The 24,418-nt window shown below is 39.6% G+C and overlaps 1 protein-coding gene across 8 annotated transcripts in view; it reads right to left on the bottom strand.

The window, feature by feature from the left end:
* The window catches only part of Lrrc7 (leucine rich repeat containing 7), a 479,632-nt gene extending 466,881 nt beyond the window's left edge, over positions 1 to 12,751 (bottom strand). For 5 of the 8 annotated variants that reach the window (XM_028890385.2, XM_028890382.2, XM_028890380.1 and 2 more), the window contains exon 1: positions 11,310 to 12,751. In XM_028890385.2, the coding sequence (XP_028746218.1) occupies positions 11,310 to 11,311 (2 nt within the window). In that variant the 5' untranslated portion in view covers positions 11,312 to 12,751. The remainder of the gene's footprint in view (positions 1 to 11,309) is intronic. The other 3 variants (XM_028890383.2, XM_028890378.2, XM_028890390.2) reach the window with 3 other exon arrangements.
* Positions 12,752 to 24,418: the final 11,667 nt, after the last annotated feature.

Consider the following 24,418-nt stretch of genomic DNA (forward strand, 5'->3'; position numbering starts at 1 on the left):
AGAAAGGAGCTGTCTGGATCTCACGTAGCATCTTGCTTCTCTAAGACTGACTGCAGAGACACTGGTCACTATGGTTTAAAAGTCCCAATGCTCACGTTGAAAGTCACCCCTTGTGGTATTTTAAGAGATGGATCCAGGCAGAACCTTTAAGAGGTGAGTAGAAGCTGGGGATGGATTTCAGTGATAGAGTGTTTGACTAAGATGTCCAAGGCCCCAAACTGATTATAACACGAGGATGGAGCCTATTCATAGATGGATGGATTAAAGATTTGTTTGAGGGTAGGTCAATTATAAAAATAATGTTGGTTCTGTCTCTGGGACTCAGCCTCATCCCATGTAATATACCATATCACATCTGTACTCTGGATTTTCCACAGCAAGAAAGGCCTCACCAAATGTAGCTCATGGCTTGTGGGCCTCAAGCCTCTAGAACATGAGCTACATAAGCTCACTTTATAAAATATCTCAATTCAAATTTAGTTACAGCAGCAGAAAATGCACTAGAAACAACAGGCACATAGTTAGCAGTCTCTATTATAGCATGTCTTTGTGGCTAAATGAGGTACATGCCTTGCCAACTGCTAAAGAAGATGGTGGTGTTGGTGTGAGGAAGGGGTATATTTATTATTTACACACACATTTATCATAATAATACACATCCCTAAGGCCCTGTGTGCATATGCTTGCTTGAAACTGCACTCACCAGCATCTCTATCATATGTGATAGAGTTTCATAAGTGAGTAGGTACTCTGTATCAATATGGTATATACTCTTTATATCCTCTTTTATTTCTTGAGACCTAGTTTCACTATGTAGTCTATTTGTCAACAAGCCTGGCCTCCGGGCCTCAATCCTTCTATCTCACCCTTATGAATATTGGGATTTCAAGGTGAGGCATTATACTTGGCCATAAGTTAACTTAATAAAGCTTATCTACCTCATGATATTTATTTGGAAGTTAAACATGTCAGTTTTGGCAGTTTCTTCCTGTACAGAGGTAGAAAAAATGTACTTCCTTATGCAGTGGTCCCTGCTGTTGACATCTCACCTTGTTATCTGCTATGTGTGAATTTAACTGGAAAGATTTTTGACTGCAGGAAGAAAACTTTAAGTATGCTTAGTGTGAGAAATCTCACAAGCCAAAACAAAGTATGCAAAATATTGCACCTTTATATCCCATACCACTAGATAAAACTAGACCTGAAAGATACAACAGTTGTTACTATGAGAGTAAGTGGAGGCCTGGGCTAGTGGAGGTTGGCATCTTGTCTTCCTGTCAATACAGATGTAGGACATTCAGATTGTGTCATATAGAATGGCATGTGTGATTGCATTGTCAGATGCAGAAATATGTTCCATTCTGTCACACCCGTGAGCCTTATACCTGCACACTGGAGGCGAGAATGAGTAAGAACTGTTCAGAGAGGGAGTGGGGGGACATCTGTGTTGATATGCAATGCTATAGTTTAGTTACTATGGTATTCCTACAAATTGAAACAAGAGTTAATCACCCCTCCCCCATGTGTATGTATGTGTGTCTTACATTTTTGTGTACTTGCCTGTGTGCCTATTTGTGGATGCAAGAGGTGACATTGGGTGACTACTTTAATTGCTTTCCACTTTTTGTTTGTTTGTTTGTTTTTGGAGACAGGCCTCTGAATGAACCTGAATTTCATTAATGTGCTTAGATTGGCTGGAGATCAATCTTCAGGGATTTCCATCTGTTCTTGCCAGCACTGGGATTACAGATGTATTCCACTACACTTAGCCGTTTTACGTACATTCTGGGGCTCTGAACACAGGCCCTCACACTTGCACAAAAAGCATTTTAACTACTTAGCTGCCTCCCAGCCCCCTAATTTGCTTTTAAAAAGTTATGAGATGGGATATATAGGCTTAATTTTCTTAACATTTTGTTTGCAAATGTTTCTGTCCTTCACTGTTTATAAGGTAAATACATGTTTTAAGAGGCCTCCCTCAAAATTTCAGAACTGCTTTACACTGTCAGGGATGCTTTGTCTGTGGGATAATGTGATCTTTCCCCTAGTTTCTTGGTAAGCAGAGCTAGAAAAGGTGTAGTGAGGCTGGGCAGTGGTGGCGCACACCTTTAATTCCAGCACTCAGGAGGCAGAACCAGGCAGATCTCTGTGAGTTCGAGGCCAGCCTGGGCTACCAAGTGAGTTCCAGGAGAGGCGCAAAGCTACACAGAGAAACCCTGTCTCGAAAAACCAAAAAAAAAAAAGGTGCAGTGATCACTTTAGCCCTAGAAAGAACAGCACTGGGAACATTTGTTTATAATTTGTCTTGTGACAGAACAAATAAGCTATAACAGATACCAAACACATTAAAAAAGGGAAAGCTGTCATTTCGAAGGTAATGCAAACTGAAACTTGGATTTCACCAGCTGGAAGCAAACTTTCAGGTGTTGGAGTTGAGAAGTCTAATATGCAACGCACAGAAAGGAGGGAAAGCACAGGAAGTGGAATATGTACAAACTACAATTGGCTCTCATTTATCGTCCAAATTAAAATGACTTCCTAATCAATATTTAAGGTAATATTTTATATAAAGCTTTAACATTTTAAATAGTTTTGTTTTTGATAAGAAAACTCACCTTTAACTTGGCCTTTAATGAAATCAACAAATTTAGAAAATAATTCACTTATGCACAATGAATTGAACATTTCTCATCATCCAATATTCATTTTGTTGGAATTATCATGAAAAGATAAATGATTTAAGAGAAAATTTTAGTTCCCATTAAGAGAGGATATAGCATCCACACTTAGAATACTTCAATATTAGTGAAGATTAATTCCATATTTCTTAAATAAAGGCATCTTTTAAAATGAAATACTTAATGGATATTAAATTTATGACATTCTAGCCTTTTATATAGCTAAATGAAAGAGAAAATATAAGGCAATTGTTCAAAAACTTAAGCCAAATAAAATCTTAGTGAAAAATTCAGGCCAAGAACTAAATGAAATATAAATGTGTGGTGCCATCTTATTGGCTGGCTCAGTTGACTTTGTCTATTGGGTTAAAGTCTATGGTATAAAATGCTTCAACATTTCTATGGATGTGCTTTGATGGGCAAATGTTGGACATTAAGATCTGGTCCTCAGCAGCTGTTCCCACTTACAGCTCTTTGATCTTCAACAAAGAAGCAAATTTCTCTGAGCCTTAACTGTTGTGATATAGTGTCCCCCAATATATCGTGCACCCTAATAAACTTATATGGGGTCAGAGAACAGAACAGCCACTATATTAAACATAGGTTTAGGCAGTGGTAGCACATGCCTTTTATCCTAGCATTCCAGAGGCAGAGATCTGTCTGGATCTCTGTGAGTTCAAAGCCACACTGGAAACAGCCAGGCATGGTGACACATGCATTAATCCCAGGAAGTGATGGCAAGAAACAGAAAGGTATATAGGGCATGAGGACCAGGAACTGGAGCCTTTTTAAGCTTTTAGCTTTTAGCAGCAGTTAAACTGAGATCTATTTGGGTGAGGATTCAGAGGCCTTCAGTCTGAGGAAACCGAGATCAGCTGAGGAATTGGTGAGGTGAGGTTAGCTGTGGTTTGTTCTCTTTCTTCTGATCTTTCTGAGTTCACCCCAATACCTGACTCCAGGTTTGTTTTTATTAATAAAACATTTTAAGATTCATGCTACATTCAACTTCCTTCCTTATATAATAAGACCTCTGGCATCTTATCCAGCTCTGAAGTCTTGGGAAGCAATGAAAGAGTAAGATTCTCCTATCACATGTGCTGAGAAACAGACCAATCACACACTGTGTGTGCATATATGTCCTGTATATGTTGTGCGATACTCAGTTTTATTTCAGGAGATCTCCAATGTTTAATATTCACTCAAATTTTAAGTAAGTAGTATAACTTAATTACCATAGCCTTTATAATTGTCTTACAAAATTAATCACACTTGAATTGGAGAAGAAAAAGATTTCATGTCATGAACTACACTGTCTCTGAATAACACCAAAGGGTACATCACACATGGTAAGAGTGGTCCCATGTATCTTTCTGTTTTCTGTGACTCTGGGAGGTGCCTATTATGGTAAATAGAGACCACTGAGCATTTACTCCTCAAGAAATTTAATTATCTACACCTTTTAATTATTTTAGTCACACCATCTGTGTCACAGCATTTCTTGAAATTTAGCTGGCATATCTCAGCTTTCTGTCCACTACTCGCCATTGTAACACAGTGATGTCTTCACAGCAGGTAGTATTTCAGTAAGTTTCACTTCTGTCCTCACATAGCTTGGTAATGCTGCTTTCTATCTGATACTCTGCTACCTCACAAAGGTAGTTTTTTATCTCTTTATGAAAATCACATAGAATCCTTCATTTCTCATCATTATCAGACTAAGTCAAGCTTTTCTTTTCCAGCTGCTGCACATCTCCCTGCTCTTCCATGCCATTTCTGATCTCCTGTTCTTTATAACGCCACATTCTTTTCTTCCTAGGGAAATCCATTTCTGATCTCCTGTTCTGTATCACGCCACATTCTTTTCTTCCTAGGGAAATCTGATGGTGAAATGGTAGTGGAGAAAACCAGCAGAACAGTTTCCTTTCCAGGTCAGCTTGCCAACCCCTCTTTGTCTCTCTCTCCTCACAGAAACACTTTTTTTTTGTTGCTGCTACTTTACTTCTTAAATTCCACAAAGTATAATTCTGTCCTTACATGAAAGCGCAGACGTACATGTATGCAAGCACAGCTTGTGTCTCTAGCTTAATAAGTTTGTTAGGGTTTTGACCTTCAGCATACTACAACTCTCTCATAATTTTAAAACATTTAAACCTTACTGAACTTGGTGTAAAGCAAAGATAACCAGGGTAACTGGAGAAATGATACCTTTCGAAAGCCAGTCAATATAGACATTGATTCCATGGTTAAAGTGTTTAAATAGATTATGTTGAAGCTAATATAAGTTTCAATATTTCATGCCTGATCACTGCTATTAATTTAATGTGTAGTAAAATAACAATTGATGGGAGATTTTAAGTTTATTAAAACAATGAACAATCAATGAAACTGAATTCACATGGGAAATCCCGAGAGTTGCTTTTATTTATTAAATTTTCCATGTGTCTTTGAGTGACAAATGATAAATTTTCTATTTTGATTAATAATGTAAGTAGCCTATCTGATACTTCCCCAGAAGTTATTGATCAAATCTACCATTATAGTTTCAGAATAGATGAAAGCTATTGACTCAGTGCATACTTTACTGAAAGTTTCTTAATACATTTCAGTGTAATGGATTCTAACAGGTGATGAAATACTTCTGCTCTGAGTTAATTATTACTAGAATACAAGCAATAGTATCTCTTTTACTCATGTTAAGGTGATCACAAATGTAATATATGTTATTGCCAAATATGTAGCTAATTTTTGAAAACCTGTATCAGAAAACATTTATCTTTTTATACGTCAGGCAACCATATTGAAATTTTATCAGTGCACCTAAACACATGTATATACAAGCAACACTAAAGGGACTAAGTGGTTTGTGTATATGTATAATATATGCATAAATGTAAAATAATAAGTATAGAATAAGAGATCATGAATCTGAGGGGTTGGGGAAGATTAGGTATGAGGAGAGGGCATGGTGGAAATATGTAAACAGAGTATAATCATGTATGAAGTTCTAAAAAGTAAAATTTACTTTAAAATAAATAGATAAATAAGCAAATACATAAATAGTTTATTTTAAAATGCTCTGGATTTTTACTTCACAAGCTTCAATTCACCCCTATGAATCTGTTTGAGCCTCAAATTTCTAGTACTTGAAATGATTGGGATGATGCTTCCTACATTTTGAAGTTCCACTCTTAACTCATTCTGGGGGTTAGTAGCTGGTGCCTACTACTATAAGTGCAGTTCAGCCACTATTTACTGTAAGAAAAAGCGAATGCCAAGTGTTGTTCACTGATTCCTTAGCATATATATAACTAATTCCAGGATGGGAATAGAGTGGACTGTTTTAATAGGATTATTTTAATGTTTGCTATCCTACCACTATATATAAATGTGTACACACAGACATTACCACAGAAAAATGATTTATACCAAAAGCTTTGACAAGTGTTTGTCTAACCTGACAGTCTACTTTCCTTGTGTAACTCTTTTATTATTTGCTCCAGTTAGAAATGGTTTCTAGCTCAGTTATAATTTTAAAAGACACTTCTTCATTTCTGATTATATAGTTGTTTTGGAGGCACATAAGCTCCACTTATTCTTACCCCACTTCTATTGAAATGAACATTTCTAAGAATTCAAAACTGATTCACAGAATTGGGTTAAAAATATCATAGAGGAGTATGGTAGTTTGAATATGAGTGGCTCCCATAGGCTCGTATATTTAGATGCTTGTTCATTTTAGGGAGGGTCACTACTTGACAGGGATTAGGTGATGTGGCTTTGTTGGAAGAAGTGTATCACTGGGGGTGGGTTCTGAGGTTTTAAATGTTCAAGACAGGCCCAGTGCCCCTCTCTTTTCTTGCTGCCTGTCAATATGGATGTAGAACTCTCAGCTGCTTCTCCAGCACCATGTCTGCCTGTGTACCACCATGCTTCCCACCATGATGACCATGGACTAAACCTCTGAACTGTAAGTAAGCCACAATTAAATGTTTTTATTTATAAAAGTTGCCATGGTCATGGTGTCTCTTCACAGAAATAGAAACCCTAAGATAAGGAGCAAGACTATAAGTTAGATATAAAACCTTAAACTCACAAATATAAGATAGGACATCTTCTTTAATATTGTAACTGTAATTCTTGCTCGATAATTGTTTTGTTATATGTAATTTTACTATGTTAAAATTAAAACCTTCCTTTTTAAAAAAAGAAGAAAAGGGGAAGTGCTGTGGATATCACTCTATGATATCACTCTATATAAATAAAACACTGATGGCCAGTGACCAGGCAGGAAGTATAGGCAGGACAAGGAGAGAGGAGAATTGGGGAAACAGGAAGGAGGAGGAGAGACACTGCAGCCACAGGCAGGACAAGCAGCATGTAAAGACGCCAGTAAGCCACCAGCCATGTGGCAAGGTATAGATTTACAGAAATGGGTTAATTTAAGATATAAGAACAGTTAGCAAGAAGCCTGCCATGGCCATAGAGTTTATAAGTAATATAAGTGTCTGAGTGATTATTTTATATGTGGATTGTGGGACTGCGGGGCTTGGTGGAACCTGGAGAGAAGCCCTGCAGCAACATGTACTTACTGTCTTCCACACACTGTTGGTTTATGGTGGTGCACTTACTTTTAATTTTGAGTACTATGCAAATTCATAATTTCATGGTTTGAGGAAGATGCAAATATTGGTATGTTAAAGAAGCTGACCTGGCTGGGCAGTGGTGGCGCACGCCTTTAATCCCAGCACTCGGGAGGCAGAGCCAGGTGGATCTTTGTGAGTTCGAGGCCAGCCTGGGCTACCAAGTGAGTTCCAGGAAAAGGCGCAAAGCTACACAGAGAAACCCTGTCTCGAAAAACCAAAAAAAAAAAAAAAAAAAAAAAAAAAAAAAAGAAGAAGAAGCTGACCTGAATACATGCCAATCTGACTATATGACATTATGGGTAAAGGCAAATCTAAGGCATCTATAAAAGGTTTGGCATTCTCAAAGTTTAGTGGAGGGAAGATGAGTAAGTGTAATATAAAGGGCTTTTTGGGTGATAAAACATTTTTGAATAATATTAAACTGTTTGAAAAAGTCCACATAATATGCAACACAGAGTAAATTCTGATATAAATTAAGTAGGGACTTTGCCTGATGGTGTGTGTGTGTGTGTGTGTAGATTTAGTGAATCCTGCTCCAGAGATTCTTAAAGACCATACAAGAAGCCAGTGCACCTGAATCCTTTCTGTTTTGTTACTTCCTCAGACACAATATCATTACACTGTTGGGATCATCATTATGATGTTAAAATTCCAAGTTCTGATATAAAAACAGTAAAATATTCCAACTGAAGACTAATATGGTCCTTAGTGATTCCTAGAGAAAACTTCAAGTTTCTCAGAAGATCCTAGAAACACCTCCAGTTTATCATTCCATGGGGGCAGCAATCACTTTAGGGTCGGAGAAGACTAACACAATCTGAATAGCTACTCTATGTCACAGATTAAAATTATTCATCCATGAAGTCAAGCTGTAAATCCACAAACGGAGCTCTTCCATTCCCAAGAATTAGTGCAGAGAATGCACTGCCAACTAAAATACCGCTGAAGAGAACAAAATAATGTTTTTATTGCTGGTGTGTGTGTGTGTGATTGCTATAATCCTTGAGTTTAAAGAAAACTATATATTTTTATTAAAGTTTAGAATTGTCTAAAACATAAAATAATTTCTGTGGAATAAGATATAAGGACCCTGAAACAACCTAGTAGGAAATTTATGAGCAGTTGGTCATTCAGTGTGTACTCTTGGTTTGGGTGTAAAGTGAAGCATTAGTACTGTGGAATGTGTGAACCATTCTTACACTGGTGTTATAGGCCTTCAGGAAATGAAATTACAGAATCAATAAAATACTAACATCAATTAAAATCTAATACCTACAACTTTTCACCTATTTTCAAAAGTGGTGTTTTAAGTTATAATTAAAGAGATCTTTTTTAAACAACAAATATGACCATGCACTGTGTAAAGGGAATACCACAGATTAGCACTCTGACAATAATATAGAATGGTCTTCATATGCAATAAAGATTTATAATAACAATGTTTTCACAGTTTTTAAAAATTCAAAGCAAATAAAATAATACATTAAACAGTTTATGTTCTGTATTATATGGAGAAATTAGAAAAATTAAAAGCTTACAAAATAAAATGAAATGTGATTTCAATTAAGAAAATATTCATGCCCGCCTAAAGCAATGCTAAAAATTCTGAATAAAACATGGCTCCTGTAATTGGACCAAGTTCATTTCTTATGAAGTTGTTCTAATTCTGAAGCCGCATATGTGCAAGAGCCTGGATGTGGGAGGCAAGGGTTGCCATGGTGAGCACACATCTTTTGGAGAAGTTAAATTAAAAAGAAATGTGCATAAAGTCCTCTCAGCTCACGGTTTTTTTCTGGAAATGAAGAATGCTTTTTCTCCCATGACATCTTGGTGTGGTGGAAGGATATTGATAGGGTGGGACATAAGCAGGTCAAATTTTAAAGCCTTCAGCTTTTAAAGGTGTCTTGGACGTAAGAGATCCCCAAGTTAGGTAGTTGTCTTAATGGTCGGGTAGGGAACAAGCTCTACTTACACTGAGGTAATAAATTATCAGAGTTCAGGGTATTTTGCAAGCCCAAGGCACCTGAGGGATTCAAATACAGATATTGCTAAATACACTTTAGTCTCAGATAGTTAAGGAAAAACAAATCACCCCTGAACCCTGCTTTCTCATTATTCCCTGTTGTGATGAGTAATTTCAAGGAAGCCTGGCAGACTGCTCCACATTCATTTCCAGCAAGATCTCCAGGTGGTTCCCCAGACCCCAGGAACTAGGAGTGCTTCAACCAGAGAAAGCTGCACGTGTTTCAGAAAGGCAGCGGCTTTTGAGGTGCCAGAGCACCCACATGCGCCTGCGCAGGGCCTGAAGAACTTTCCCCCTACGCCCTCAGAGGGAATGCATCATTTCAAAGTAGGAGCCAGCTGGGACCAGGTGTAGGGGTGGAGGGTAGGTTGTAACAAAGAAATGTCAGAGGTTGCTAGCCAAAAGCCATTCAGGCTATGTTCGTGTTCTTTAGCTTTTGGTCAACTTTATTAAAAATAAAGGGGAACTTCAGCAAGTGGGATACTGAGCTTCTAATAGGCTCAGCCTGGAACAAAGAAAATCTACTTCCTAATACTGTTTCTCTTGCGTTGGAGGGATCACGTGTTCACTTTCGCTGGTACGCACTCTGCTCGCCCACGCGATGAAACCTCTATTGTGCTTAGAAATTTTGCCCAGGTTAAAATATGCTCAAACACAAATTGCTTCTCATCCATCAGCAGAGCCCCATCTAGAGACTCCGGTGCACATGCTCTCCTGCTGACCCAATTACCACTGCAGGTAATTCCGATGTGCTGAAGTGTACGGGAAAGTAATGGCAAAGAGCAGGTGGAGGCCCGCTGCTGCCTTGATTCCCACCCACCCCCTCCTGCTTTCTGAGATTCCTTTTGATGGAGAACTTGGAAAGGAACGTGGGAGTCGCAGATGGTTCCTTCCTGGGGCCGATTCCCAGGAGTTGTGAAAGTAACCCCTTCCCTGCCAGGTGAGGTGCCACTTGCTTTGTGCCTTGGTGGGGAGCGGCAACCAGCAAGAGAGAGAGAGGGCGGAGGCGGGTCTTTCCTGCCCCCCCAACCCTGATGGCCAAATAGTGTAATGAAGCAATGATCTCGCTTATGAAGTCACTGTTTCTAAAGACAATCTGTGCAGCCCGCACCCCCATCCCGCCCCCATCTTGACTCTAAAATTGGTGATACAGGAGATCTATGGTAGCCCAGCTAATTTTTCGGCGAGCTAGGGTTCCACTGTTACCCAATGTTGGCGGTCTTTCTTCCCTTCCCAAATACAATCCGAAGCGCGTCCTGAATCCCAAAAGACTCCAGAGAATGCCAAGGGACCCCTCACTGGACAAGGAGCAGTGAGGTTCCCTAGCTTCTCCCGCAGAACACAAAGGAGTTGCCTGGCTTAGGGAAACAGGGGCATCTTTCCTGACTCCAGTAAAAGCATTCGCCCCATTGCTCCCCACTTCTTTCTGTCCTTTAGTCTTTCCTGCTCTCCCATCCCCTTCATCTCCCCAAACCCCACCCTTTTCTTTCCATCCTCAATAACATACACCCCCAATAATTCCTTTATAGATATCAAGACAATAATACAACACCTTCCAAGATAAAGCACAGTGTGAGCTGCCACAAGTGTGTGTGTGTGTGTGTGTGTGTGTGTGTGTGTGTGTGTGTGTGTGTGTAGATCACACTCGCTCCATCCCTCACACACCTCCGGGGAAAGCAGACTGGAGACCCTGGGACAATAAAAACCGAGAAAGCCAAATCTAGCTGGACTCTGCGGTCCCAGCACCAATGCCTCACACTAGCCCCTCACCTTTTCTTTTCGCAATATGTAACCCTTTAGGGTCTCTCGCCCATTCAAAGCGCCCTGCTCCCAAGCACTCAACCAGCTAGCGCCGGGTTCCCACAGCCCTGCAACCGCCCCAACGCCGCGACTTGCCGGCCACCTGAGCCTCCCAGATCCCAGGTCCTGGACCTCGGGTAGAGGTCCCTTCAGTGCTCTACTCACATCGTCAGAAGCAGAAACTACCCATGAGGGTCCCGGGTGCTAAGGCCTTGCAGCTGCCGAGGGTTACTCCTTAAAGTGCTCTGGGGTCCGCAGTGAAGCCGGTACGGGAGTCCTCCAAAGCAAAAGGCAGAGGGGACTCCGGGCAGTTGCCGCGTCAGACCATGATGCCACTGCCCTTCAGGTGCAAGGCTGGAGAGGTGCCAGGGGGGAGCCGGGAGCCCGCCGGGAGCACCAGCGCGGCCAGTCCCCGGCCTCCGCCCGCCCAGCGCGCCGCGCTAGCGACCGTAGCAGCAGCAGTGGCGGCGGCGGCGGAGGCGCAGCTCCCTCCCCGCCCCCAGAAGGCTCCACAGACAATAAATCCTGGGCGGAGAAGAGAAAGGCAGCGCGGGCGAATCCTGTACTCAACTCGGCTTCTGCCCGAGCCGGCCACGACGTCTCTGAAGGAGCAAGGGTCCCTGGGGCCCGGGTCACAGCAAGCACTAGCTGGGGTTGTGCGCTCCCGCAGCTGTGGGTGGCAGCGGGGGCCCAGGGTGGGTGGCTGCAGGTCGCACTGGCCCAGAGGCTGGGTGGCCGTGGCTCGGAGCCCACAATTGGCCCGGAGCGGGGTCCTCCGCGGTGCAGCGGCTTGGCGCACAGGTGCCAGGATTGGCAGACGAGGCGCTGCTCCTGGCTTGCGCCCGTGACTCCACAATCTCCCCGCCCCCTCTCTTTCCTCCCACCCCCTTTTCCGACGACACCAGCTGCAGCTGCTTCAAAGTGTAAAAAATGTCAAGGAGATTTTCCAGGGCTCAGAGAAGATGACCACCTTCCCAGACCTCAGTCATTCTTGGACATCCTCGCTTGCCCCTCATGACCTCTACTTGGACTCCCTGCAATTTGGAGGAACAAAATCCCAGTCTTGGAGAGATGAGATGTTCTAGCTTTCTTTGGTTCCGTTACCACTCCAGCTTTTAGACAACTGGCCAACCTCTCCAGGTTCCTCCGTTGCCTGGAGTGCACAAAGCAGGTGTTACCAGGCTCTGCATGGTGCAGCGCGGACTCCTCGGGGTATTCTCCTGCTAGCCCCAGGCGCTCCTGCCGGTGGCGCGGCGTGTTCTGCAGCGCCAGGAACCCGCCAGCAGTAGCAGCAGCAGCAGCAGCAGCAGCTCCAGGCCTGCGCGCCGGGTGCTCCCGCGCCAGTTCCGTGACGCTGCGCGTGGCTCCGCAGGCTGCCGCTCCTTCTATCTCAGCAAACAGGCAACCTGGAGCGTCTCCTCAGGGTTTTCCTCTCTCCCTGCGTTACCCGCTGCAGGTTGTAGGATGCCCAAGAGAAAGGTCTCTGCATATGGGTCCAGCAGCTTATTTAGTAGTGTTATTGAGACTTAAAAGGCAGCTTTCAAGACCCCTTCTCTTCATTTTGGTCTGGGCTTACTGCTCTGGGAATGTTCAAAAATGAGAAGGTTTTCCCAACTTCCTTTCATCTATTTGAAACCCTACTCTTTCTGTCCTGAACTCAGGAACATTCGCCCACACACATTCACAGGAATGCACACACAGGAACATATGTATGGACAAAAGAATATAAAAAGCATACTGATGAAACTTGTGCTATATTTAGACTTCTGTTCTCTAGACACAGCCGAATTCCTCCTATCCCCGGATTTTTCTGCGATTTAGAGGCCATAGGGCTAGAAGCTTTCTCCTTCTTTCTCTGATTCTAGTAGACCGTGTGTGACATTCATATGCCACCCAGAGTTATGTGTGAGCTTCCAGTTTACTGAAAAGTATAAGTGCTGGCCTACATCTTAGATGTGGAATATTAAACGTCTTCAAGGTTGCAAGACCTTTTTCCTGACTGCCAAGAATTGTCTAGAAAGAGACTGGGGACTGAGTTCTCATCTGCAGATGAGCAGGGAAGATTACTGCTTTATCTGGGCACATGGTAGATAGTGGTAGCTAGGTGGGTCGATTCTTAAGGAGCCCTCCCTTTGCTTACATATAGAAGAGGAAAGGAGTGCATTTTGGAAAGCAAGACCACCTTTATAAAAAGCACTGTGAAACACCGTGAAACTTGTTCTGAAAATGGCAAAGAAATAGGAAAAATGTTGAAAGGACACTTTTTAAATACTAGCCTTTGTTGAACTCTATTTTTTTTTTTTTTTTTTGGCCCGGTTTTGTTCTGTGAACATCTTGCTATAAGTTTCAGTGTCTCAGCTGGAGGAGGTGCTATGATAGGAACTGAAAATCTATTAAAAATAGCTCATCACAGCTTATGTCCCATTACAGAAATCCTTTGCAAAGTTCCAATTCTTTCCAGTACTGCTTACACTATTCTTTCTCACAAAGTATTTCACTCACTTCTTTCCTAAAGCTGTATGTTGGGCCTACCACTATGAAAAAGACATAAAAAGCTCATCTGAGCAAGGTCACCTTTATGCTGCATTAGAACTCAGAATTCCTTTAACTTCATGATCCGCTCATGTATGGAAACATTTCAAAGACACACTATGCAGCATCACAGCTGGCTATGAGTAACTTCTGACCTTCATAGATTGAAAGAACATCCTCCCACGAGGAAGGAGACTTTTGTTTTCCTTTCCAATGGGAGAAAGAGCTTATGAGACCCCAAACTAAAACTGAATGCCACTGAAATAGTGTATTTTAAGCCACATGCCTTCTTCCTCATTTTCCTTTATTTTATAATCTCATTTTGGGCCATAAGCATCCAAAGAGACAAGACATGTTCATGGTAGGATGTAAATATAGCACCATGAATGAGAGTGAAGAGACATTCTCTCAAGTGTGCACTTTGGACACAATGCACCAAGTTTTTTTCCCTAAAATTTGGCAGTCTTGAAGGAAATTAAGCCACCTTCAGTATTCATACAATGGGGTACATTGATGACTCCAGTGGTTTCACAGAATCATAGAACTGTTGAAATGCAAATGTTCTCCTGTCTTTAAACTCCAATTTGGCTGTCACCAGCCCTACTTCTAACCATACACAGATGACTTGCTGAAAGCTTCATGCAGATGTCTGACATCAAAACAATTACAACTTACAAAATTACAAATAATTTTAAGACTAGCTATTCAGTATGCATCTACATATGGTTAGACATAAAGCTATAAAATTTTATGAGGTGTTAATAAAGTTCTTTGAACATATTATTAAAATCATTGAAATGATAATCTGCTCTTGGGATAAGCAGGCCTAACCTTATTTGATAATAAAAGACATGATTATGTTAAATTTTCAGGTTCCAAAATCCTTGCTAATAATTCTCTTTTGATGCCTGCAATGTCTTCAAAGATATCCTCTTTGGAGAATTCCCAGTTAAAATAAAACTACATACAGAGAGGACAATGTTTCAGTTTTAAGAATTGTCAATATCTTAAAAAGGTTGGTAATTGGGATAAAAGAAAACTTTGCTAATTTTGGATTCATAGAGATACAGGTCTGACAATATTAGAGCTGGTAGGATTTGGCAGGACAGACCAGCATCAGTGAGCATTATAAGCAGAGACTGTTGCTTTGTCATGGCTAGCTGTTGAATGGCAGGGAGAAGTTTTGAGTAAGATATGGCCATAAGTCATTAAGACTCTTCTTCAAGTAAATTTGTTAGATGGTCTTTACTGTGAAACTGCTCTCTTACATTGCAATCTGTTCTCACTAAAGAGAATTTTTTTAAAAATTCATTTTTTTTTTACTTTTTAAATTTAGGTATTAAATTTGAATTCTAAAGATACTAAAATATATTTAATGAACAAAGACTGTTGGATCTTAGTAGAAAAGCAGATATAACCTGCTAAGAGAATAGATGGTCACTAAGTGGAGATTGTAAACACAAGAGAAGACTGCCCATTAAGAAGCACCCCACCCCCCGAAAAAAATGTAGAAACAATGGATATCAGAAGAAACAAAGAACTGAAAAACAGATGTGTAAATTACAAGACAAAACATGAAAGCTATGAAAAAATGAATGTGCTCCCTCCATAGAGCTCACACCTATAATAACTGCAACAAAAGTTCATGAAATAACTGGGATGCTGGGTGAAGAATTCAAAATTACACTTTAAAAATGTCTAGTGATTTCAAAGAGAATTCAAATAAGCAGATGAATGAAGAAAAGACATCAGTTCAGGATGTAGATAAGTGAATCAAAAAGCAACGTGAAAGAAATATCCAGCACCAATACCCAACTTTGTATAATGAAAATTAGCAAGAAAATTGGTTTCTTGAAAGATAAACAAGAAATGTTGGAAATGAATGGGTCTGATGAAAACACAGTAGAAAACATTACCAATAGACCAGACCAAGCAGAAGAAAATGTATCAGGGATATAAAAGAAGGGTGACTACAGATTGCATTCAGACAGCAATGAAGAAAATGAAGCTATATATGACCATAATACTTAAAAACACTGAAAGATGATTGAGAGACTAAACCCAAGAATCCATGTAGTGGAAGGAACTGAGACAAAAACTACTGGGTTAAATAAATTATTTACTGAAATTATAGCAGAAAATTTCCCAAGTCTTAGAGAGGTCATGCAAGTGCAGGGTGTATTTAGAATCCCAAAGAGAAATGGCCTGAAAAGAGCCTCTCTGTGTCACATTGTATACAGTTAGAAGCTGAGAACACAGAAGAAGTAGTAAGAGAAAAACACTAATTTACTTTCAAAGAAAAACCTATCAGAATAACACTCGGTATCTTGAAGAAACCCTTAAAGCTGCACATTTCAATGCTGAAGATAGATAACTGTCAGTCAAGCTTATCAGATCCAAAAAGTTTTCTACAGAGAAGAGAGAAAAAGAGGACAAATAGTATTCTAACTACCCAGAAAAAGAATGAAATTTTTATAGGAACCACTAAATATCCTAATGATAACCCAAATGTTAATGTCTTTGATTCTTCAATCATAAAATATAAAGTAGATGATTGGATCAAAACACAAATTCCAACAGTTTGTTCTATTCAAGAGGCTATCTTCATTAGCAAAATAGATTGAAGTTCAGAAGGCGGAAAACTATGTACCACAAAAGTGAAAGCAGGAAATGCACAGGAATAGCTGTTCTTATATTTGGAAAGACAGACTTTAAGTAAAAAGTAATTAAAGGATGTTGTATGATATTTTGTTTTGCGTTCTGACAAATAAAGCTTGCCTGGAGATCAGAGGGCAGAGCTAGCCATTTGTTAACCATAGAAGCCAGGCAGTGGTGGAACACACCTTTAATCCCAGCACTGGGGAGGAGGAAGCAGGAACATCAGGAGTTCAAGGCCACCAGGGCTACACCAGATTGAATCAATCTAAAACAAAGAGTCAGGTGATGGTGGTGCATGCCTTTAATCTCAGCACTAGGAAGGTGGAGACAGGAATATAAGGCAGGTAGAGACAGGATCTGTTCCTGAGGATTTATTGAGGTAAGAAGTTACTGATGGCTACTCTGCTTCTCTGATCTTTCAACTTTCACCCTGATATCTGACTCCAGGTTTTTATTGTTAAGACTAATTAGGGTCACACTTCAAAAGGATATAAACAAGGCCATTACATATTAATAAAGGAAAGAGCTCATTAAGAACTTAGAACAAAGATGAATATACATGTACTAAATGTGGAGGTACATAATTTTGTAAAATAAACTTCAAAAATAGAAAAGGAAATATGGTACCAGGTAAAAAGTAATGGCAGAGCCGGGCGGTGGTGGTGCACGCCTTTAATCCCAGCACTCCGGAGGCAGAGCCAGGCGGATCTCTGTGAGTTTGAGGCCAGCCTGGGCTACCAAGTGAGCTCCTGGAAAGGCGCAAAGCTATGCAGAGAAACCCTGTCTCGAAAAACCAAAAAAAAAAAAAAAAAAAAAGTAATGGCAGACCTTAACACTTTAGTCTCATCAGTAAATATATCATCCTGATAAAAAATGAATGATTGACTATAGATTTAAACTGTATCATCTCAAGTTATTGAACCCAGTAGTTATGAAATATACATAGTACTCAGAAGTCCATAGAACATTCTTCAAAATAGAATGCAAGGCCACAAAACAAATAAGTCTTAAGGAATAAAAGTAATTTAAATTATTTGTCTTACCTTTTCAGGTCATAATGGAATAACACTAAAGATAGCAAATAGCAAAGTAAACTATACAAACTGTAACAACAAATAAAAATTGAACAACTGACTTTTCCTATTCTGCAATCTATGGCTTTAATCAAGACCACAACCAAAAGCAACTTGTGGGAAAAGCATTTGCTTCATCTGATAGTTAACAATCTATCATGAAGTCAAGTTAGAGCAGACACTCAAGAAAGGAACCTGAAGGCAGAGATTAAAACAGAGACTAGGGAGGTAGCCTGTTTAGTGACTTGTTCCCCATGGTTTGCTCAATTTGCATTATTATTCAACCCAGGACCACCTACCTACCCGAGGGATACTCTGCCCATAGTGGGCTGGCTTCTTCCACATCAATCATTAATCAAGAAAATGGCCCACAAAACTGCCCCAAATTCGATCTGATAGAGGTATCTCCTCAATTAAGGTTCTCTCTTTCCAAATGACTATAATTTGTGTCATGTTGACAAAAATGAACCAGTACAGGTTAAATTATCAGAGATATAATTGATAAAAATCAGAGACGAAATTAATGTTTTCCTAGAAACAAGGTATGCTAGATAGCTTTATGTTAACTTAGCAAAAGCTAGAGTTATCTGAAAGAAGGGAAAGGCAATTGAAAAATGCCTCCACAAGATCTAGCTGTAGTATTTTCTTGTTTAGTGATTGATAAGGAAGGGTCAGGTGTATTGTAGGTGGTGCCAAGCCTGGACTGGTGGTCCTGGTTCTATAAGATATCAGGGTGAGCAAGCCATGATTAGCAAGCCAGTAGGCAGCACCCCTCCATAGCCTCTATATCAGCTCCTGACTGTAGGTTCTTTGAGTTCCTATCCTGGCTTCCTTCAATGGTGGTCTATAATGTGGCAGTATAAGCTAAATACACCTTTTTATCCCTCAACTTGCTTTTTAATCATGGTGTTTCATCATAGCAATAGTAACCCTAACCAAGGCAAACTGGTACCAGGATTGTGGGACTATTGCTGGGACAGACCAGACCATATATTTTTGAGAGTACTGTGGAAGGACTTTGAATCTTTGGGCTGGAAAAGCCATTGAGTGTTCAAAGCCCAGTGGGATGTTCTATAGGAGCTTAGAAAATGAGAATGTTGAGAGAAGTGCAGGCAACAGCTTGTGAAGTTTCAGAAGGAAGTAAAGACATTACTGGGGCATTTGTGTGAAAAATCTGTAGAGTCTGGTCAACTGGAGCTGAAGAACTGGCTGTGATTAACAAAAGGACCAGAAACACTAAAGTAAAACCTTTGATTTGCTGGGATGTTGGTTAGCAAGAATAGACCAGCATCATTGAGGTGAAATTCTTCTAGGGAGTGGTTCCTGATAGTTAACATACAGAAGCTGTTTTCCAGAGTTGGCCTAGGTTGTACTTTGTGCTGGTAGCCAAACTTGGTAAAGTCTAAGAGTCTTTGAGCTGGTACTGGTTTTGAAGGCATGAAGGAGTCATGGAAAGCATCTGAGGCCTGGCACTGTGAGAGCCAAGGAGAGGCTATTGGTGAAAGTGCAGCCCATTTTCTACAAGAGACCCCAGCATTTTGGAGGTGCTCATACCATGGGATGACCACTAAGAACAGCAGCAGTGGAGGAGTGGAGCCAGACTGAGCCTAGAAGACAATCTGTGTGTGCTTCAGTGAGCAGAGCCAAAGAAGTGACTCAAGCCTATTGGAGGAGCCCACATGATCCTAAGTGAGTCCCAGATATTTACAATGTTGGAGTTTAGTTTCGATTTGACCTGGTTGTGACTGTACCTGGTATTTCCCTTTTCAAGTAAGGAAGTATTGAACTTATTTTTAATTTTACAAGAGCTCACAGTTGAGAGACTAAATTTTTTTTTTTTGTGTTGTCTTTGGGATTTTTTTATTATTATTATTATTATTTTACAACACCATTCAGTTCAACATAATAGCCACAGATTCCCCTGTTCTCCCCCTCTCGCCCACTCCTCCCCCCAGCCCACCCCCCATTCCCACCTCCTCCAGATCAAGGTCTCCCCGAGGACCGGGGTTGACCTGGTAGACTCAGTCCAGGCAGGTCCATTCCCCCTCTCAGACCGAGCCAAGTGTCCCTGCATAAGTCCCAGGATTCAAACAGCCAACTCATGCAACGAGCCCAGGACCTGGCACCAATGCACAGCTGCCTCCCAAACAGATCAAGCCAAATGACTGTCTCACCCGTTCAGGGGGCCTGATCCAGCTGGGGGCCCCTCAGCCTTTGGTTCATAGATCCTGTGCTTCCATTCATTTGGTTATTTGTCCCTGTGCTTTATCCAACCTTGGCTTCAACAATTCTCGCTCATATAAACACTCTTCTTTCTCACTAATTAGACTCCCAGTGCTCCACCAGGGGCCCAGCCGTGGATGTCTGCCTTCAGATTCCTCAGTCCTTGGATGGGGTTTATGGCACCACTATCTGGGTGTCTGGCCATCCCATCACCAGAGTAGGTCAGTTCCTGCTGGAGAGACTAAATTTTTAAAGAGATTTTAGGTTTTAAAGAGACTTTGGAGTTTTAGAGATTGGATTTAAAGTGTTTTTATTTGTAAAGACTGTGAGACTTTTTACGTTTATAAAATATTTTATAATGTAATGTTGCTATTAATTGGAGATGAACAAGAAAGGAAAGATGTGGCTTAATAGTGATATGTTTGTGTGTCAAGATGAAAAGGAGTCAATTGTGCTGGATATTTTTATGTAAACTTGATACAAGCTAGAGTTATCTGAAAGGAAGGAAATTCAATTGAGAAAGTGCCTCCATAAGATCTGCCTATAATTTTTTCTAAATTTTTAATTAATTAGTGATAGATAAGGAAGGGCCCAGCCTATTGTGGGTGGTGGCATCCCTGGGTTGGTGGTCCTGGGTACTATAATTAGTCAGGCTGAGTAAACTATGATGAGCAAGCCAGTAAGCAGCATCCCTTCATGGCCTCTACATTAGCTCCTGCCTCCAGGTTTCTTCCCAGTTTGAGTTCCTGTCCTGGCTTCCTTCACTGATATACTATAATGTGGAAGTATACACCAAATAAACACTTTTATCTACTACTGGTTTTTTAGTCATGGTGTTTCATCATTGCATTAGTAACCCTAACTAAGACACAGAGGAAAATGAAAACACAGCTAACCGAAGTCTTTGGGAAGTAGCAAAGTCAATTCTAATGAAAATTATAGTTATGAGTGTCTGCATAAAAAAGTCAAATAAATGTTAAACAAATAACTTAATGGTGAGCTCCCAAGGTCTTAGAAATACCAGAAAAATTCAAATGTAAATGAGTAGATCAAAGAAGTAGTCAAATTTAAGACAGAAACTAACAAAACAGAAACAAAAAGAACAAAGTGTCAATGAAACAAGAGTGGCTCTTTGAAAAGATGATCAAGACTGATGAACCCTTAAGTTAAACTTACCAAAAGAAAGATCCAATTTTTTTTTTAAATTAGAGATGAAGAGGGAAACATTGTGACAACAATGAAGTTCAGATAATCATTGTATAATAGTTTGCAGACCTATTTCCAATGAACTAAACAATTTATAACAAACAAATTTCTACACAAATATGACACATCTAAATTAAGTCAAAAGGTGTAATTAAACAGATCCTTAACCAGCAATGATACTGAAATAGTCTCCCAACTACAAAAGGCCAGGACTTCACAGACTTGTGGCAGAATTCTAGCAAATTTTGTTTGTTTGTTTGAGACAGGCTTTCTCTCTGCAACCCTGGCTGTCCTGTAGACTAGGTTGGCCTTGAACTCTGAGGTCCACCTGCCTCTGCCTCCCAAGGGCTGGGATTAAAGGTGTGTGTGACCACATCTGCCTGAATTCTAGAAAACTTTTAAAGAAGCATAAACACCAATGTTCTTCAAAATATTCTAGGAACTAGAAGAGGAAGGAATGCTAAAAAACTCATTTTACAAAGTCAGTATTACCTCTTAGGGGAGATTTGTTTGTGTTGATTGCTCCAAGACCACCAATAGAGTCTGACTTTGGTTTGGAGGGCGAAGTCCACATTCAGCTGACTGACCATAGATGTCCTGGCAGACTCAGAGGGTAATAGACAGACAGATGGACACACACACACACACACACACATACACACACACACACACACACACACACACACACACAGGAGAAAAAAGGAGGAGTCAAGAGGTTGTGTTCTCTCTTTGATTCAGGAACTGGGAAGAGGTAGGTATTCATGCCTCCATCACTCTGTGGATCTCTCAGGTTTATTCCCTAATGTTTACTCCCAAGTTTTATTTTTAATAAGAGAACCTTGCTGCCAAAACAGGTTCAAGAACAATAGAAAATTACAGATCATATTTACTAAACAATATGAGCTCAAAATTCAATGAAATATTTAGAAACTGATTTCCACAGCACATTATAAATGCCATTCATTATGACCAAGTTGACATTATTCCAGGAATGCAAGAGTGATTCAGTGTCTTAGTCAGCATTCTATAGCTATGAAGAGAAACCATGACCAAGGGAACTCTTATAAAAGAAAACATTTATTTGGGGCTTGCTTATAGTTCCAGAGGTTTAGTCCATTATCATAGCATGCAGCATGGTAGCATGTAGGCAGATATGGTGCTGGAGAAGTAACTGAGGGTTTTACATCTGGAATGGCAGGCAGCAGGAGAAGAGACAGTGGGACTGTCTTGGGCTTTTAAAACTCCAAAACACACCCCTAGTGACACACTTCATTCAACAAGGTCATATTCCTAATCCTTTCAAATAATGCTGCTCCTTGATGACCAAGCATTCAAACCTATGAGCCTGTGGGGGGCATTCTCATTAAAATCATCACATCCAACATATGCAAATAAGTACATGTAATATATTGCTTAGAGTCAAAGAGATCACATGATCATTTAAATAAATGTAGAAAATATCTTCGGCATAATATATATGTTCATGATAAAATACCTGAAGGAATGAAGATACTTAACATAATAAAACACATAGAATGGATTCTTAATATTTCCAGTATAAATAAACTAGCAGATGATAAAATAAATGTGTTTATTTATATTTGAACATCACACAATGTGTGTATGTGTCAAAATGCCACATGGCATCCCATGGATGTATACAAATTTCTGTTTCTTTTTATTTTGATGAAGAGTTTCTCCTTCATCCCATGGCAATGCTTGGTTTCAGCCATTTTCAAGTTGTCACTGCAACAACTTTTAGTAGGACCATCATTCACGTTCTCATTGTGATTTGTTAACATATTTCAGTAATTTTTCATCCAATCAACATAGTTCTTTATATATTTCATTCAATCAATATAGTTCTTTATATCTTAATTTGTGTGTGAATGTGTGTTTATCCTGGATTCCAATCCTGTGTTAGTTATATATCATCTTTGAATTCTTTTTTTTTTTTTTTGCTTACTCTTAGTGTGGTGCACTTTATGAAAAGAAGCCTTGATTGAATGCTATCCACTATATTAATATAGCATTGCATCAAAAGTTTAAAGAACACTTTACTACTCTAAGGTTTTAAGTGTATTAATAATTTTTCTATGCTATTTTAAAAGCTTTGATTTTTGGATTTAAATATTTTCAGATCTTAGAGTTTACAGTATATGTATGAATTTCATTCTCTGTATGATGTGAGGTAGGGATTAAATTTCTTAATTTTTCCAAGTCCCTCTTTCATAGATGAATTAGTTTACTACTGATTTATCTGTTACACCAATTCAATTCACTGGCCTAGTTTGAGGTGTTGTTTTTGTGGCCATTCATCTTTACTTATAACCACTTTGGACTGAAAACTGAACTAACTGCTTTAAATTCACAATTAGGGTTAAGTATCTCTGTAGTAGTATATACAGTCATTTGGGTGTGTGCCCAAGTGTAATATAGCCAGATCTTGAGGTAGATCTATTTCCAGTTCCTGAGGATCTGCCACACTGATTCATACATTGACTGTACTAGTTTGTACTCCCATCAGCAATTGATGAGTGCTCTCCTTTCCTCATATCCTCACCAGCATGAACTTTCATTTGTTTTATTCACCCTGTTCATTCTTAATGATGAAATTCAAAGTACTTTTAATTTGCATTTCTCTGATGACTAAGGATGCTGAATACTTCCTTGAGTGTTTCTCATCCATTTGTGTTTTATTTTTTGAGAACTCTCTGTTTAGTTTTGTACCCCATTTTTCAGATGGGTTATTTTTTCTTGATGTTCAGTTTCTTTTAGTTCTTTATATATTTTAGGTACTAACCCTCTATTAGATGTATAATTGATGAAGACCTTTTCCCATTTGTGGGCTGTTTCTTTGTCCAAATGATGGTCTCCTTTGCTGAACTGAAGCTTTTCAGCTTCATGTGTTCCTATTTATTAACTGTTGGCCTTGGTGCATGGGCTATCAGTGTTCTGTTCTGAAAGCCTTTCATGTGCCAATGCTTCTCTTTAGATTTTTATAGCAGCATGCACGAAAAATTTGAATCATGAAAGATATTCCCAATATTCTTTTTGGGAAAATCAGAAAAGCAAACAAATTGAGTATCATTGGACCCTTTGATAGAGATGTAAAAGAATTGTCAATAACCTGGGAATTAAGGATAAAGAAGCAATTTGCATTAGAGTGTTGTTGAAAGAATACATTGTTTTTCAACCCACATGTTTGTATTATATATATATATATATACACAATGTAGAACTTTTGTTAACATCCTAGGAGATACAGATATTTTGTGAAACTTCTATATAACTATTTCCCCTGAAGTAACCAGTTGCTAATATATTTCTTAGCATATAGTAACATATAACTACACTGCTAACTTTTTTTTATAGAAATATATTCTTATTAGTATACTACCTGTAGCAGCTTTCTTCTTGCTGAATAACATACTGTTAAAATCCTCCTATTCCAGAAATAACATAGTCCCTTTATACTCTTACAAGCTTTGGAGAGGTACTATCTTTCATAGAATAACTTCCTTGTTTTTCTTTATTTGAACTATTTTGCAACAATGAACATTCTTATGCTTTTGTCTTTGT

Source organism: Peromyscus leucopus, chromosome 6, assembly GCF_004664715.2.
Source record: "Peromyscus leucopus breed LL Stock chromosome 6, UCI_PerLeu_2.1, whole genome shotgun sequence".
Taxonomy (NCBI): domain Eukaryota; kingdom Metazoa; phylum Chordata; class Mammalia; order Rodentia; family Cricetidae; genus Peromyscus; species Peromyscus leucopus.